At 37.9% G+C, this 15,706-nt stretch overlaps 1 protein-coding gene across 1 annotated transcript; it reads right to left on the bottom strand.

The window, feature by feature from the left end:
* Positions 1 to 1,121: 1,121 nt before the first annotated feature.
* LOC136245673 (uncharacterized) lies at positions 1,122 to 9,381 on the bottom strand. The gene is made up of 6 exons (XM_066037162.1): positions 9,191 to 9,381; positions 4,549 to 4,878; positions 3,260 to 3,589; positions 2,233 to 2,559; positions 2,065 to 2,151; positions 1,122 to 1,283 (listed from the first exon to the last, which is right to left on the bottom strand). The coding sequence occupies exons 1-6, from the start codon at positions 9,306 to 9,308 to the stop codon at positions 1,246 to 1,248; spliced, it is 1,230 nt and encodes a 409-aa protein (XP_065893234.1). The 5' UTR covers positions 9,309 to 9,381; the 3' UTR covers positions 1,122 to 1,245.
* Between the last annotated feature and the right edge of the window lie 6,325 nt (positions 9,382 to 15,706).

Below are 15,706 nucleotides of genomic sequence, written 5' to 3'. Positions count from 1 at the left end.
TGCTGTATGTCAACCAGTGACGTGTTATCTTTCAATTTTGTGACTTTAGCTGCATAAATAGTTACCACCAGTCTCTATCATATAAATGCTGTGTTCGCAAGACTAACGGCCAGCCTACATGCTAATTAAATATATTTGAGTGTTTTAAATGTAAAAATCTTCCAATATTAAGAGCTGTCGAGATTGTCAGCATTTTCAAAGGAGTAGGATCCTATCTAGATACTACCATTGTATTGAGTGCACATAAGTGTGTACAACTGTTGTACAAGCTATATAAATAGTTCAGTAGGAGCTGGAACTCTGGACCATCAACAATTGTACACTATACTAAACATAGCACTCTATATACAGCACTGTGTTAGGATTGTTCTGTTACAATCGACACCACACATTCAATTTCAGAGGGTCAAATGTTCAAAATTTCCCTGGGTGACATGTATTCAGTTGCAATAGCAAGTTTGTTAGTCAAGAGCTAAGCATAAGGATTGAGATACCCTAATAGAGCAGTCACCTCTAATACAACAGTCAAATAAAAATTGTGATGTGTTGAAATCACTCTCAGAGGGTCTAATTTTCAAAAAATTTCCTGGGGAGGGCCCCCAGAAGGTAGTGTACTTCACACACTTCCCTGTAGTGTCATTTCATTTTGACCCCCCCCCCCCCAAGTCTAGATCATTCCTGATTAGAACCCCCACAACACATTGAGGTAGACCATGTACTATAGGGCAAGCTAGGTATGAATATATTCTGCAACTACAAGGTTGTCAGTCTGTCTCCATGTTCATCCCTAGTTTTGTTAGCAAGCACATCAAGTTATCTTCATTGTATTAACCTGCAGCTACGATGCTGCTAGCTGGTATTAATGCCAGTCAATGCACAAACTAACATTAATAGGGTCCTAATATTAATAGGGTCATCTACGGACACACGAACTTATGCCACAACATTTAACATTGCACTATGTCATGCTGGAGTCATACCACCTCAAGCTGTCAGAAATTACTTAACACATATACGTACCAAAAGCAAATCAATACTCCTGTGATTGAAGTTAACCACAGAGGGTATTAAGTGATTACCAAAAGTATGTATAATATATTATGAAATTTTCACATCAGACACTGAGTGAATGGTTCATCATATGTGAAAACTGACAATGATAAAATTAATGATTACAATAATATACAATAAATAAATAAATTTGACAATTTCACTGATAAAGTAACTGTACAGTTCAATTATATTTCAAATTGTTGGAATCATCAGTTTGTGGTTCCGCAAATCTGCACAGCAAAACAGACAATGCAAACTAAATGATTACTTCAGCACATCAACATCTACATGGTAAGTGGGTAAAGGTTCTTCCACTCAAAGCAGAGTACCATTTAACAACAACATATTACGTTCATTCATTGACTAAGAAAACATCCTAGTAAAATACACTTGTACTCAGGATAGTTAAAGTTACCAAGAAATACAATGTTTAAAATCAGCATAATTGCTATTGTTAAAATATGCCAGTATGTCAAACATCCCGTATGTTACAAGTACATATACTGTAGAGTCAAGTTGTTAAGTGCATGCATCTGTTAAGCATATTTTATTTGTTAAGTGCATACACATTTCGTGTAGTTAACCATGGATGATAAGTGCACATGGGCAAATGCGACGATAAAGCTACACACAGCAAGAAACATCAAGAAAAGCTGAGAGTACTGAAAAATTAATGTCTCCTCAAGTGCTTATGTCTTCCTTGAGGTCTCCCTTTACTATGTATACAGCAAGTCAGCCATCTGGATAGTGATAATCTTGTTTATCACAAAGGATTTCACTCAGAAATGGAGTCAAATATTCTTACACACTGGTGTGGTGACTATTAACTACTCTCACAATGTGGTGATTCCGTGTTACACTCGATCATCACAATAATTATTTATTAGGCACATGCGCCTAACAAATAATATGTATTTTACAAAAAAATTTTCTCTGAAAATTATAAGCACATGCGCTTAACAACCCGACTTTATGGTAGACCCCCACACATGTACATAGATATGTATTTACCATTAATTTTTATTGCATAGGTGAGAGTTCTATTACTTTTCACCATAGTTTCCTTGGAACTTGCAGTAATCTCCGCCTTGTTGTCACCTGTAAAGACCATACAGTATACAATGAAATTATTTCTGGCATATATATTACACATCCATATTACGTAAAAACATAACTAACCACTTTTAGCTGTAGTCAATGCTTGCACAATATCCTCTAGCATTCCTTTGTCATTTAATCTGTAGTAAATAACACTCAGTAGACTTAATATGGTAGCATCTCCACCACTATGTTTAACCCAATGATAAAGACATTGATATGCCTGTTCATCACAGTCACAATTATGCCGTTGTATTTTCTCTACAGTAGCATCACTCAATCCAAGTTGTCGACCTAAAGGTTTCCAATGAATAAGATAAGCAGAAATAGTTGGCCTTATTGCAGAGGAAACAGGTATGTTAACATCTAGTCCCTCCACATTCATCCGGAAATCATCTTCATTAAACTCTGTGGACAAATAAATTACAGTAATGCGTACAGTGAAGTTTATGCATTATAAAAAATGTCATATTACTAAAGGACATTTAGCTACCATTCAAATTGTGAGGGTAGTCCAGATTGTATGTACTGAGCAAACCAGTGCTTCAGAATCAAGAGTCCACTCTTCTCTATTGGTAAAATTTTATCAGGCAAAGTCAACTATAGCCCGTTCCAAGTTCCACCGAGCCCTTGTTTCTTGTTAGTAACTTCCCAAACATTTAGTAGTGCTGTGAAGCCCATTAAACACTGGAACTGCTTATCAAAAAAGCAGCTTTGATAGGAGCAAGAACAAGTGAGTTATGAGGCTTTGAATATCCCATACATTAGATTCAGGTAAACAAACATGTTTGCAACATGAACACATGCTTGTTACAAACCATTGGGAGTGAACTCACATTCACCTCTGATATGATTGCTTTTGGCAGGCTGTGATGTCAACTAACTATAGCTGGAAACCAGTGACAATTTCCATGATACAAATAAGTGGAAACCCAAACACCACAACTATTAGTACAACATTGTCGACATCATATATAATGTGCTATACTGACACCATTGAACAAGAGAAAGCAAAAACTTAAGCCTCTGCTTCCTGTACTCCGATGAACCTTCCCCCTCAACAATTTCATCTTCCCCCTGCACGCGGTGTGTGGTGCATACAACTAACCGCTTTTAGCTGTACTCAATGCTTGCACAATATCCTCTAGTAATCCTTTGTCATTTAATCTGTAGTAAATAACCCTCAGTAGATTTAATATGGTAGCATCTCTACCCCTGTGTTTAACCCAGTGATAAAGACATTGATATTTCTGCTCATCATAGTCATCGGCATTGTTGTGCTGTATCGTCTCTATAGTAGCATTGCTCAATCCAAGTTGTCGACCTAAAGGTTTCCACTTGATAAGACAAGCAGAAATAGTTTGCCTTATTGCAGGGGAAACAGGTGAGTCAGCATCTATTCCCTCCAAGTACATCTGGAGATCATCTTCATTAAACTCTGTGTACAACACAAAACATTTAATAGGTAAACCACAAAATGTTCCTACGTGAGCTGTAAAATTGTGTTTTCAAAATGTCTGGTAACTGTCTAAGAGTAAAATGAAATAAACTACTGTATAATGGGTATTTTTTAAATGGTTAAATTTTTTGACAAATATTATTTTGCAAAATTTGAATATATCAAAAAAAAGTCAGAGTCCAGCGCACTGCCCTCCTAATTTAAGGAGTGGATATGGCACAAGACTGTCATTAGCTTATAGTATAAAGTCAATGGAGCTCTTGTATCATGATGCTTTCTATTCAAAAGGATTAGACACACCATGTGTATAGGTAAGATGACCTGGACCCCATTTTTGGTGAGGAGCTTCATCGTCACCATCTCATATACGCACCACAATCTGCTGTGATTGTAATGTATCATTTTCATTCAAAGCGGTGGGACTGGTGGTATTATTATGCATGTAGCTTGTGAGCCTGCAGGAAGTTTATTAATTGCTACTACTCATGCAGTTTTATTGCAAATTTCAAAACAACTGACAGTTTTGTAATATTTGTAAATAAAATCATTTGAAAATTACCCAATGTAGTGATTACACTTTAACAAAGCCAAATTGCTTATTGTGTATTTCACTTTCTGACTGTGCCTATAGAGAGGGTTGGCATATACATACATGTCTACATATACGTCAAAATTTGCCATGAAAAATAACATGACCCTGTACTAGCAGGAACAGGTTGACATAATGGTCACAAACAACACTTTTTGAAAAAATGGCAGGCTGTGATGTCAACCAACTATAGCTGGAAACCAGTGATGATTTCCACAATACAAGTACATAAAACATTCAAGAAGCGGAAACCCAGCTAAAGCCTCTGCTTCCTGTACTCTGATCAACCCTTCCCCCCTCAACAATTTCATCTTCCCCCTGCACGCGGTGTGTGGTGCATACAACTAACCACTTTTAGCTGTACTCAATGCTTGCACAATATCCTCTAGTAATCCTTTGTCATTTAAACTGTAGTAAATAACCCTCAGTAGATTTAATATGGTAGCATCTCTACCCCTGTGTGTAACCCAGTGATAAAGACATTGATATTTCTGCTCATCATAGTCATTGGTATTGTTGTGCTGTATCGTCTCTATAGTAGCATCGCTCAATCCAAGTTGTCGACCTAAAGGTTTCCACTTGATAAGACAAGCAGAAATAGTTTGCCTTATTGCAGGGGAAACAGGTGAGTCAGCATCTATTCCCTCCAAGTACATCTGGAGATCATCTTCATTAAACTCTGTGTACAACACAACATTTAATAGGTAAACCACGAAACGTTCCTATAGAAATTGCGTTTTCAAAAAGGTCTGGTAACTGTCTAAGTTAAACGGTGGTGTCTAATCACTGGACTGGACTACTGGACTGGCATTTTTTTGGTTTCACACATTTTTAAGGGTGGGGTTACTGTACATTTGGGTGAATATACTTTAATTATAAAAAGTTACTGTGATAAGCCAAATGGATTCAATTAAATGCATTTTATTCACTGCTACTGTACTGTATAGCAGATACTCACATGTGTGGATACCCAAAAATGTTTCTCTCACTGTTAGGCACTCGGGGGGTGTCTCGAGGCAAATACAGTACTTGGCTTCACCTCGTGCTGTATATTAGCCTCTTGACACGCCCCCTCACACTGTATTTTCTATACAAATGCGTGTGGCGGTACTTTAGCTATAACTTACAGAATGCAGACATTTCATTCCAGTAATAACCAGTTATGTTCGTGTGTTCACACACACACACACACACACATACACACACCCCACCCTACACACCATGTATGTTATAGAAAGTTGTATCACAATAATCATGTGCACCTAACAGTGATAGAAACATTTTTGGGTATATATATCTGCCATACAATAGAATAGCAGTGAATATAAATGTATTTAATTGGCTTAGCAGAGCTATTTTTTAGGATTAAGGTACCATATTCACCACTCAGTACTGAAACATTGTCACAAGTTACTCAAATGTACAATAACCCCACCTATAAAAATGTGTAAAACCAAAAAAAATGTCAGTCCAGTAGTCCATTCCAGTATTCCAGTCCAGTGATTAGACACTATCCCTGTTTGGGGCTCCAGCAAAAATGCATTTGGTGTACTGTAAGAGTAAGAGCCCTACTTATATTTTCGGCCCCTTGGCCCTGCCATTGTACTCTCAGATAGAAGAAATGATCTGGTGAAATAAATCTGCCTAGTTGACTTCCACAAACCACATTAGCAGGGCCACCAGGGGAAAGCAGTAGAAAATAAAGAAGACCTCCGAAAAAGTACACCAAATACATTTTTACTAAGGCCCCAAACAGGCCAGGGCAGGGAAAGATTGGCTCTGCAAACTGGCAGCACTCTAATTATGGTGAGTATAGTTATTCAGAGCAAATCTTCATAGCAGATACACAGACTGAGATTCTAGTCAAGGACAGAGTAAACAAGTTGATGTTGTGCTACTTCTAACCATGCAGCTAACTAGAATTAACCAACTATGTATTACTATTTTAACCAATATAGGCTTTTGGTTGTGCAATAAATTTATTGTAATTCTCGGATTTCGTAATTCATGAAATTTTTGCAATTCCTTCATCACGTTGGCTTGCTATGCACTGCTAAGGAAGTGCTTGTTACCTTTTAACAACATATTACACACAGAAGTATTTTCTAAACTGTATTCTAGTTTGACTATCATGTTTTTTCCCAAAAATTCTCTTAACAAAGCCTCAAAACTGCTCTTCACTTTTGTTTGCGTATGTAGGAATACGCCCCCTTTCTAACTCGAAGGGATAGGTTATTCCTGGTAGTGTATGAGGCCTGCACAGTAGTTGTTAAAATGCCTGTAAAACCCGAAGGGAAGGTAATTCACAAAGTCTGAGAGGAGAGTTGCCACACCCGTATTTCAGACCGCCGAAAAGAAACGACCTCAGAGCACAGTTTACCTGTGCAGAAGTTTAATACAGACTTCATTTCGCTTTTACTTCTTACATAAAAGCTGCTTTTACCAATGACTATTTGCTCACATGGGTGCGTACTAACAAACATAGGTAGATAGGTACAAACACAAAAACAATTTCAGTAAACCTGGCAGGGGGGTCCACAACTCCAAAAAATCCTGGATGAGATTTCAAATCTCTCCGTTTACAATTTGGCAAGATTTCAAGCAATTTATGGCAAAATTTCATGAGCATTTAAAATCTTAGATATTCGGAATAGTGGCATCAAGTGATACGTAGTATATATGGAAATACGTGGAATCCTTTTTCGAGTTCTCTGCAAACTTGTGGGGATGCTGGACATAGTATACGTGACGCTGCAAATACGGAAGTATACAGGAAATATGTGGAACTTTACAACAATTTTCAGAGATTTCAACAAGATTTCAAAGAGGGCTGTACGAGATTTCAAGGGAGTTGCGGACCCCTCGAAACCAGGAGTGTGCCTGGTTTTAAAACTTCCAAAAACAGATAGTTACTGTATAGACCTTATTAGTTTTATCGCAGGAACATACTACCATTTTTGCAAAATTCCATTAGAAACCTTTCGAGGTTGTTTGTATAAGCCAACATTTGTGGCTATGTAAGCAATGAAATCATTACAAACCACAAAAAAGCTAGTCTACATCTACTATATGAGTAATTACAAAGTGTGGAGAACTTCATTTATCAGGAGCTCAACTCGACAAAGCGATTGTCACCAAACAACACTTAAACAATAATGAATTATTGTATGTTGATTTGCCAATATATAACATTGTGAAACTCTTCTATCATACTTTCAGTCTCAAAATCACAATATTTGCCTATTATCAGCTGTAATTTTCCCAGGTGTTACCACTCTATTGAGTGAGCAGCTGGGGTCGGTGCAGAATATACAGGTTAGCTACTACTATACAAACTTAATAAAAGTGTAAAACAGCTAAGACTCTTATTGTGTATATCTGAGTTGAAACCCAAACAACAGTCACACTCAAAATGCCCTTCTGAGCAACCCCAAACACTTCCAACAAGTTTCTACTACTGACTCGGATAGAATTTTTAACTGAGCGACTGGTGCCTTCAGCCAAGCATAACTTGACAACAGGTAACACTATGGGGTTGATTTCTTCACTGTTCAATGTCGCTTATGCCTGAGACATGCCCTAGTTGGCACACTCTCTAATCCTCAAACTAGCTACTTACTTTCATTTGATAGTGGAGTTAAATGACAGACTTCCAGTAAAATAGCCAATTATGTTCAGAACTGGTCCACCCCAACCACAAAAGGTAGGCTGGCCATACAGATTAGAGAGTCATGCTGTACTAAGATGAAAGTAGCATGTGACCTTCAAATTTGTGAACACGTGGAGGACAATGATAAGAAAGATTAGAGCTGTAGATACTCTAGGTAGATTTTTAGAGTGAAGTACTTTGCTCTTTTTAAGGCCCACCTTACTGTAAGTAAATATAGTAGAAAGTTGGTAGTTTTGTAACAATCATGTAGCGTTAGAAAGTACTTTAGATTGTTCCAGAGTAGACAGTTTCGCGTTCTCGACGAAGCTCGGTTCAACGGATTTGCTACAACAGGTACATACAAGGTGAGTACTATATAACTAATTAGTCTCGCGTGGCCAGACCGCTTTTTTCCATATATTGGGTGGGGAAAAAAGGGTCTGGTGCAACTCCAATAGCTGTTTACTTCTGAGCCGTCCCCACAATCCGGGGACGCTAATTGAATAACATTGGTCACAAAGGAGGTGCCATGACGTCAGTAAGTTAACTAGAGATCTGTTTATCCTTTAAACGAATCTTAATTTGCTCCGATGTCTCTTTTATAGCGTCTTGAAAGTTAATCCTCATCGTGTAACAAGACTCACAACCGGAGCAGGAGTGTAGGAATAATTCATAGTTTTACTGACGTCATGGCACCTCCTTTGTGACCAATGTTATTCAATTAGCGTCCCCGGAATGTGGGGACGGCTCAGAAGTAAACAGCTATTGGAGTTGCACCAGACCCTTTTTTCCCCACCCAATATACGGAAAAAAGCGGTCTGGCCACGCGAGACTTATAACAAGAGTTCATAATATATATACTAAGGAGAGTATCCTACTCTCATATACCCCTGTAGAAAGGCGTATCGTGAAGTTATGACGTAACACTTCTGAGTTCGCCCGTTTTTCTTTGTATAATTAATGATGTCATTAGTTGAACATGGTATCGATTGAACGCGTGCCTACCAACGTCGCTAGCAACCAAATTAACTCCAGCTCTAAGTGTTTCTCACCCAACTACAATCGTTCCTTCATGGGTTAAGACCGCTTCGTAGGCGTTTCTTACTAGGCCATTCGCGAATACGGCTATCAAACCACAACATCTTGTCGTTACGTCATAACTTCACGATACGCCTTTCTACAGGGGTATATGAGAGTAGGATACTCTCCTTAGTATATATATTATGAACTCTTGCTAATAACTAATCGCATATTCCGGACTCCCCTGGCCACAAGAGATCATATGGCGAGGCTAGGCCGGACAGATGACCTTATCTATGACAATCTGCGCTTTATAACTTACCTGTTGACATTAATCCTTTTAGTTTTGATGTCTTAATGTACGGTTGATTCCCTCTTCTAATGGTAGTAGACATTGAAGGCCCAGACGATGAACAAAGCGGAGTATCTCGGTCTGCCATCAATCAAAGAAGAGGCCAAACCTCGGGCCAAACACCAATTTCCCCAATTGAATTTCCCGCCTTTTTAAAACGGAACAGGTGACGCATGCGTGCATAGATAGCGAATACAGGGTATATTACCAGTACTAGTACCTATGACGTATATGGGGGGCTTAATGATATGATATGATATATGATTACAGGGAAAATATGCATAAGCCTGTGAGTCCTGCGAGGGGTCCGCAACAGGGTGAAATCTTGGACGCCTATCACTGAAATCTTGCTTGAAATCCGAGATCCGAAATCCCAACTAATAAATATTTCCGTCCTCAGATAGTCTCGTGCCCAGACCGCTTTTTTTTCTTTTTGTGTGGGGGCGGAGAAAAAAAGGGTCTGGTGGATCTCCAATACATTTTTTGTGCAGCCGGATCTACAACTTTTGGGGATCGTTGATTAGTGGTGATGAATAACAAAGGCCTGTTAACGAAGCAACAATAGGAAATACGGCGCGCGTACCCAAGGATGCAGCCTTGCCAACAAACGCGCTCCGTATTTCCTATTGTTGCTTCGTTAACAAGCCTTTGCTATTCATCACCACTAATCAACGATCCCCAATCCGGCTGCACAAAAAATGTATTGGAGATCCACCAGACCCTTTTTTTCTCCGCCCCCACACAAAAAGAAAAAAAGCGGTCTGGGCACGAGACTAGTCCTCAGATACTATGCTCTTTGCTCGGAGGACACTATAGGTTTTGTTTAAGTTTTATAATGTAGTTAAGTAGGTGTAGCTTGTAAGTAGTTTAGTTTATCTGTTGTATTTAGTGTGATAGTTTGTAATATATGTAAAATAATGTAACATTTCCGTAACATTACGGAAATCGCAGCCACCTAATTTTGCATAGGCGATCTCGTACTACGATTAACGAGTTATTGAAAGCTTGCAACAAGGCACAGTAATGGATGTGTAACCGGCATTGGCAATACAAGCATGCGAATGGGCAGGACTCGCAGGCCCGTATTCTTTTCTGCCGAGAACAATTATTGATTGGAATAACTTGAAAATTGACAACATTAACGCAATTAACCTTGACACTTTTAAGAACATTATAGATAAGCTAAACAATTTGTGATTTGTAATGCACATTAGCGTGTTGCCCCTGGTGGGCTTTGCTAATTAATAATAATAATAAAAATAAAGTAGCTAGTCAGGAATTTTGAAAGGGGGGTTCTTTTTGACCAAAAGTGGACCTTTACTTGCATGATGATTAATAAAGGTACTGAGACTGGGTGTGCGAAGCACACCCAATCTAGGGGGGTCTGGGGGCATGCCCCCCCCCCCCCCCCAGAAAATTTTTTGAAAACAGATACTAAAAGGTTGAATTTAGTGGCATTTCAGTCAATAAAAATAACAATTTTTTTAGGTAAGCTGAAGACCAGCTGTATGAATGATATCTGGAAAAATATCTCTACTGCTACTGTAATTATATCATCTGCACATGCATGTGTCTAAATATAATATATTGGAATGTCACAGTGAATAAGAATGGGAAAGATTGAGCACTCTGCCATGATCAACAGGGGCAGTGTAGCAGAACAAAGAGTGTCTTAAACAATGAAATTTACACATTGCATGGAGTTGAAGCATGGATGCTATTCGTGGGCTCTGCATAGAGGGGCTTGTCCACCAAAATCTTATATTTTAATGAAAGCTCGGTTTAGACAATCTACATGTAAATTAAGTAGCTTTTAAAAGAAAATGTAATTGTGACTGTTCTATTAGAGTGATTGTTCTATTAGAGTGGTTGACTGCTCTATTAGAGTATCTCGATCTTGCATTGCATTTAATGCAAGCACTGAATGAGTTACTCGGAGCACTTATTTTAGCTTCTTATTATAGTGGTATCTAGTAAACTGTATAGCTAATGGACTTTTGCTCCTGAAAATTTGGACTTGTATACTAAAATTGTGGACCTTTTTGCTAAAATTGTGGACCTTTTACTGAAATTGTGGACCTTTTTTCCAAGAGGGCGGTTCTTCAGAATCCCCCGAACCCCCCTGGCTACGGGTCTGGGACTCGGGATGGAAGTAGCGGGGGCGAATCCAGGAGCTAGCAAGGGGAGGGCACTTGTAGCAACCAAGACGAGAGCTCAGCAAGTGGAAAGTTACCGAAGGTAGAACGCTCATACAGATTAAGACTCCACGAAGTACATTTTCTTAACTATTAGCTGTTGCATACAGTGCCGTAAATTCACAGTGAAATCTGTGAAATCTTAGCGAGATCATATCAAAACTTGCGTAAGATATTCCGGATTTCCGAATGGGTTACGCCCGTTTCATATAAAATAACACCATCTTTTAAACAAAGCGCCATAATTTCCGCGTACTCTGGTTGACAGACAAGAAGTTTGGTTTATCGGACTCCTTGATGAAAGGCGATTCGATTCATGTGTAAGTTCTTTGTGTAGTAATAAAGGGGAAGCTAAAAAGGAGCCTTGTACCGCGAAATATACGTGTTCAGAATGCCCGTAAAAACACGTGTTTTTAATTTGTAAACTAACCTGTTTAACAATTTGTACGGTCGGAGTCTTATTAAGCATCCTTCGCTGCGTAGTATGATACCAAATTTAGCGAATTTGGTTGAGGATAACAACTTGTAAATTGGGATTTTCCTGCCGAGATGATTAAATTTTCCAATAGGTTAATGTATGGAGCGCGTATTATGTCATCATCAACAGTAAATAACTGTCGCTATGGTGACATTTTCCCATTTTTACGGTCGGAATTGGATAGAGAAATTCAAGGGCTTTCTTTTATTGTATGGTGTGCTGTAGAGATTTTGTGAGTTAAAGGTTGTAAATTAGTGTTTTTGTATGTAGTGTAAAAGTACATGTATTTTGCATTGGACAACGAATGACAGGGAATGATGAGATTTTATAATCAGCCTGTTTTACCAAGTTGAGGTTTCAAAAAAGATATTAAACTGATATTAAATTTAGCTAATGCATAATTCTTAATTTTTAAGGGTTTAACCCAGTGTTTTGAAAACTTTTAATGTTGACCACCTGAAAATGCTTGATTTGACAAATCCCATACATATGTTTTGATATGATCCTATAAAATCTCATTGAGATCTCTGTGAAATCCTGAAAAGAAAATCATTAGAGATAATAATTATCAAATAAAATCTTAAAGCTATAGAGTTAGTTGACACTACTTCGTTAGGTAGACTATTCCAAGCATTTATTGATCTTATAGAGAAGAAATTACTTCGAACAGATCTTTGTGCATGTGGCTTGAACAATTTGAGACTGTGTCCTCTTGTTGCACTATAGACAATTGTTAGTGAAAAAACATTTCAGACTGTAAACTGACATTGCCATGTAAAATATTGTGCACCATCAACATATCTGCACGATGTCTTCAGTAAGATAGTGAAGGAAGATTTAGAGCACTTAAACAATCATCATACTAAATTAAAAAGTTCTGGAATACATTTCGTAGCTCTTCTTTGTACCTTTTCCAACATCTGACAGTCACCAATATAATTAGGTCCCCAGACAACATTGGCATACTCCATCACTGGTCTTACTATAGATTTATAAAGTATAGGAAGTGATCTGGTGTTTAGCGAGTTGAATGTTCTTTTAATAAGTCCTAAAATACGGTTAGCTTTTTTTGCAACAGCAGTTGTTTGACTATGAAATTTCATATTAGAATCAATTATTATTCCCAAGTCTTTATGCTCAGACACAACTTGTAATGGTTGACCATCCATGAAATATGTATAACACGGGTTAGTATTCCCCAAATGCATGATCACTGTTTTTGCTATATTAAAGTTAAGTAGCCACTTCTTAGACCATTCCTTTAATAATAAAAGATCTTGTTGCAGTTGTGTAGAACTTTGCTGGTTAACAATTGGACAATACATCTTGACATTGTCTGCAAACAACAATGCTGGAGATGTTATCACACTTGGGAGGTCATTAATATAAATTTTAAAAAGAGAGGGCCCATCACTGATCCTTGGGGTACTCCACTAAGAACATTGTTAGTAACCAACTTAACACCATTAACTACTACAGCTTTCAGCATTTACCAATCCTAACTTTTTAAAGTTCTACCTGACCTTCCCTGTAGGCTATCTTGCTAATGTCTGCCCTCCTAGTACCATTCCAACCAGCCTTCCTCCTTAATAGCAGGCCTGACTTGGTGTTGGTTTCCAATATAATTCCACCTGTTTGTTGTATACCTGGGGTTAGTACAGTGGAACGTCAGTTGTCTGGACCCCACTTATCCGGATTTTCAAACTACGGAAATGACTGCTCTATTAGAGTGTCAGTATAGAAGTTTCAGGAAAAAGGCACAGCCTGTGAATCCTAGTGACTGTTCTATTAGGGTAGTTGATAATCCTGAAATCTATTTTAAAGGTTATCTATATACAGTTTCAGAGATATGGATTATTCAAACTTATGGACCACCTCTGGTCCCAAGGGATTTGGATATAACTGAGGTTCCACTGTATATCTATTAGGTTAAATTTGATTATCAATTTTGTCAAAATATGTGGGTACACAGAAAGCTTATAAGCCTTCTGAGTTTGAACATATATTTGCAGACTACAAGTTATAGCCTGCAAATCTATGTTCAAACTAACTACGTAGCAACATCTTTTGGCTGCTAGAGCTTGGAAGGAAGAGCATGCAATGTAGCTGTTTACAACATGAACTTCAGCTTTCTGGCTTAATGGTTCTTATTTTCATTGAGATTGGTTGTTTAGGCCGTTTTATGCCAGACACAATTGTCCAAGTAGCTAATGCTTGTCAGGTGATGAAGAAAACTACGATTCCTGTTTGAGCAGGCTGCTCGCATTGCTGTCTCCTGCTCACACAGGATGTTTAATTCTAGAGCCTCCCTGAACTGGGATCTATCATGCATGCAGATTAATTACAGCTGGAACTTTTTTGCATACTATTATAGCTATAATTATTATTTGTATTGTAATTTAATAGTGTAAGTGCTCCTGTACTGACCATCCTGTGGGCATTAGTGTATGGTACCCCTGAATCTAACTTATGTTGTATATTGTCTTACTCATCACTGTATATTAGGGATCATGGAGGTTTGCACTTGATAATGGCTAAAGCTACGGGCTTAATTTTTCATTGTTCAATGTCGCTTCATGATCAGCCTGAGGGGTGCCTTTTGATACAAAGTATATGAATAGCTAGCTACATGTTTATCTCTGCTGACAGCACAATGGTGGAGCTGCATACATTTCTAAGGCCACTTATTGTTAATTTTATGTTTTAGATTCTCCATCTGCATTAATTGTTATATCTCACTGCCTAAATTTAATCATTATTATGAGTTTTCACCATTATATAATTATTTCATCATCTCAATGATTAATGATTGTAGATATATAGAAGTTATAAGCAAACTTATGTACTTAATAGTTAGCTAGGACCTGCTAGGCACAGAGGGAGGAAGGCTAGATGGACTGAAGACCAACCCTAATGTCAGAAGAAGGGACTTTAAACCCTTTTACTTCTCAATAAGTATTAATAAAAGATTGAGATACTCTAATGGAACATTCAACCAACTTGAATAAAACACTGCAGGTACATGTAATATTCTGTAATGAATAATGAGCCGCCCGCCTGCATTGGTTTAGGCTAACTTTCTGTCCTAAAACATAAATTAATAATAAGTGGCCTATTGGGAATCATCTGAGTTTTTCATTATGACTGGATTGATTGCAGAGGTCCTTTCTTTGCACCTGTTGTAAACGTAAAATTTTGAAATCTTTGGAAACCCTTCGCCCTACTCTCCTGCAACCTGCAATAAATTTTGATGGTGCTAAAATGCTCTTTTATGAAAATAGCTTCATGCATAATCTTTTCTTCAATTCTCCACTCTTTATTCCCAGTTAACAGGGTGGATCCAGGGGGGGGGGGCAGTGCCCTCCCCCCCTTCAGAATTTTTTTATAGTGTATACTTACTGAATGAACATAGCTAGGCATTTTAGACATAATTCAAACATTTTTTATGCAGTTTATGACTATGTGTAATATAATAAATGTGTCTCTAGCAAATTGTTACTCATACAGACATAGCACAAGGGAACTAGGTGGGATAGAGCACCCTCTACGTTTAGAAACCGAGGTACTCTAATAGAACAGTCATTTACTCTAATAAAACAGTCAAGAGTAACATATTATAAAACACTGTTTATCATTTTGAACAACTAAAAATCTGTTCTAAATTGAGTTAATGACTCTATCCATACCCTAGAGACTATATTTATAAATTCTCTGGAGATGCAGCTGCACACCAAATGCTAGGACTATCTATATCCTTAAAGTTAAGTACGTAACTTCAGGGTCTGGTACTTGTTACCAGCAACTTGCTCATAT

Source organism: Dysidea avara, chromosome 15, assembly GCF_963678975.1.
Source record: "Dysidea avara chromosome 15, odDysAvar1.4, whole genome shotgun sequence".
In the NCBI taxonomy this organism is placed as follows: domain Eukaryota; kingdom Metazoa; phylum Porifera; class Demospongiae; order Dictyoceratida; family Dysideidae; genus Dysidea; species Dysidea avara.
Note: the sequence above shows the minus strand (reverse complement) of the source record. Positions and strands in the feature narration are given on the sequence as shown.

Excerpts from the sequence above, each read along its gene's own strand:
- LOC136245673 (XM_066037162.1), bottom strand. The coding sequence starts at position 9,308 with ATGGCAGACCGAGATACTCCGCTTTGTTCATCGTCTGGGCCTTCAATG. Across the intron at positions 4,879-9,190 it reads AAAAGGATTAATGTCAACAG|AGTTTAATGAAGATGATCTC; the intron begins GTAAGTTATAAA and ends TGTTGTACACAG. Across the intron at positions 3,590-4,548 it reads ATTGAGTACAGCTAAAAGTG|AGTTTAATGAAGATGATCTC; the intron begins GTTAGTTGTATG and ends TGTTGTACACAG.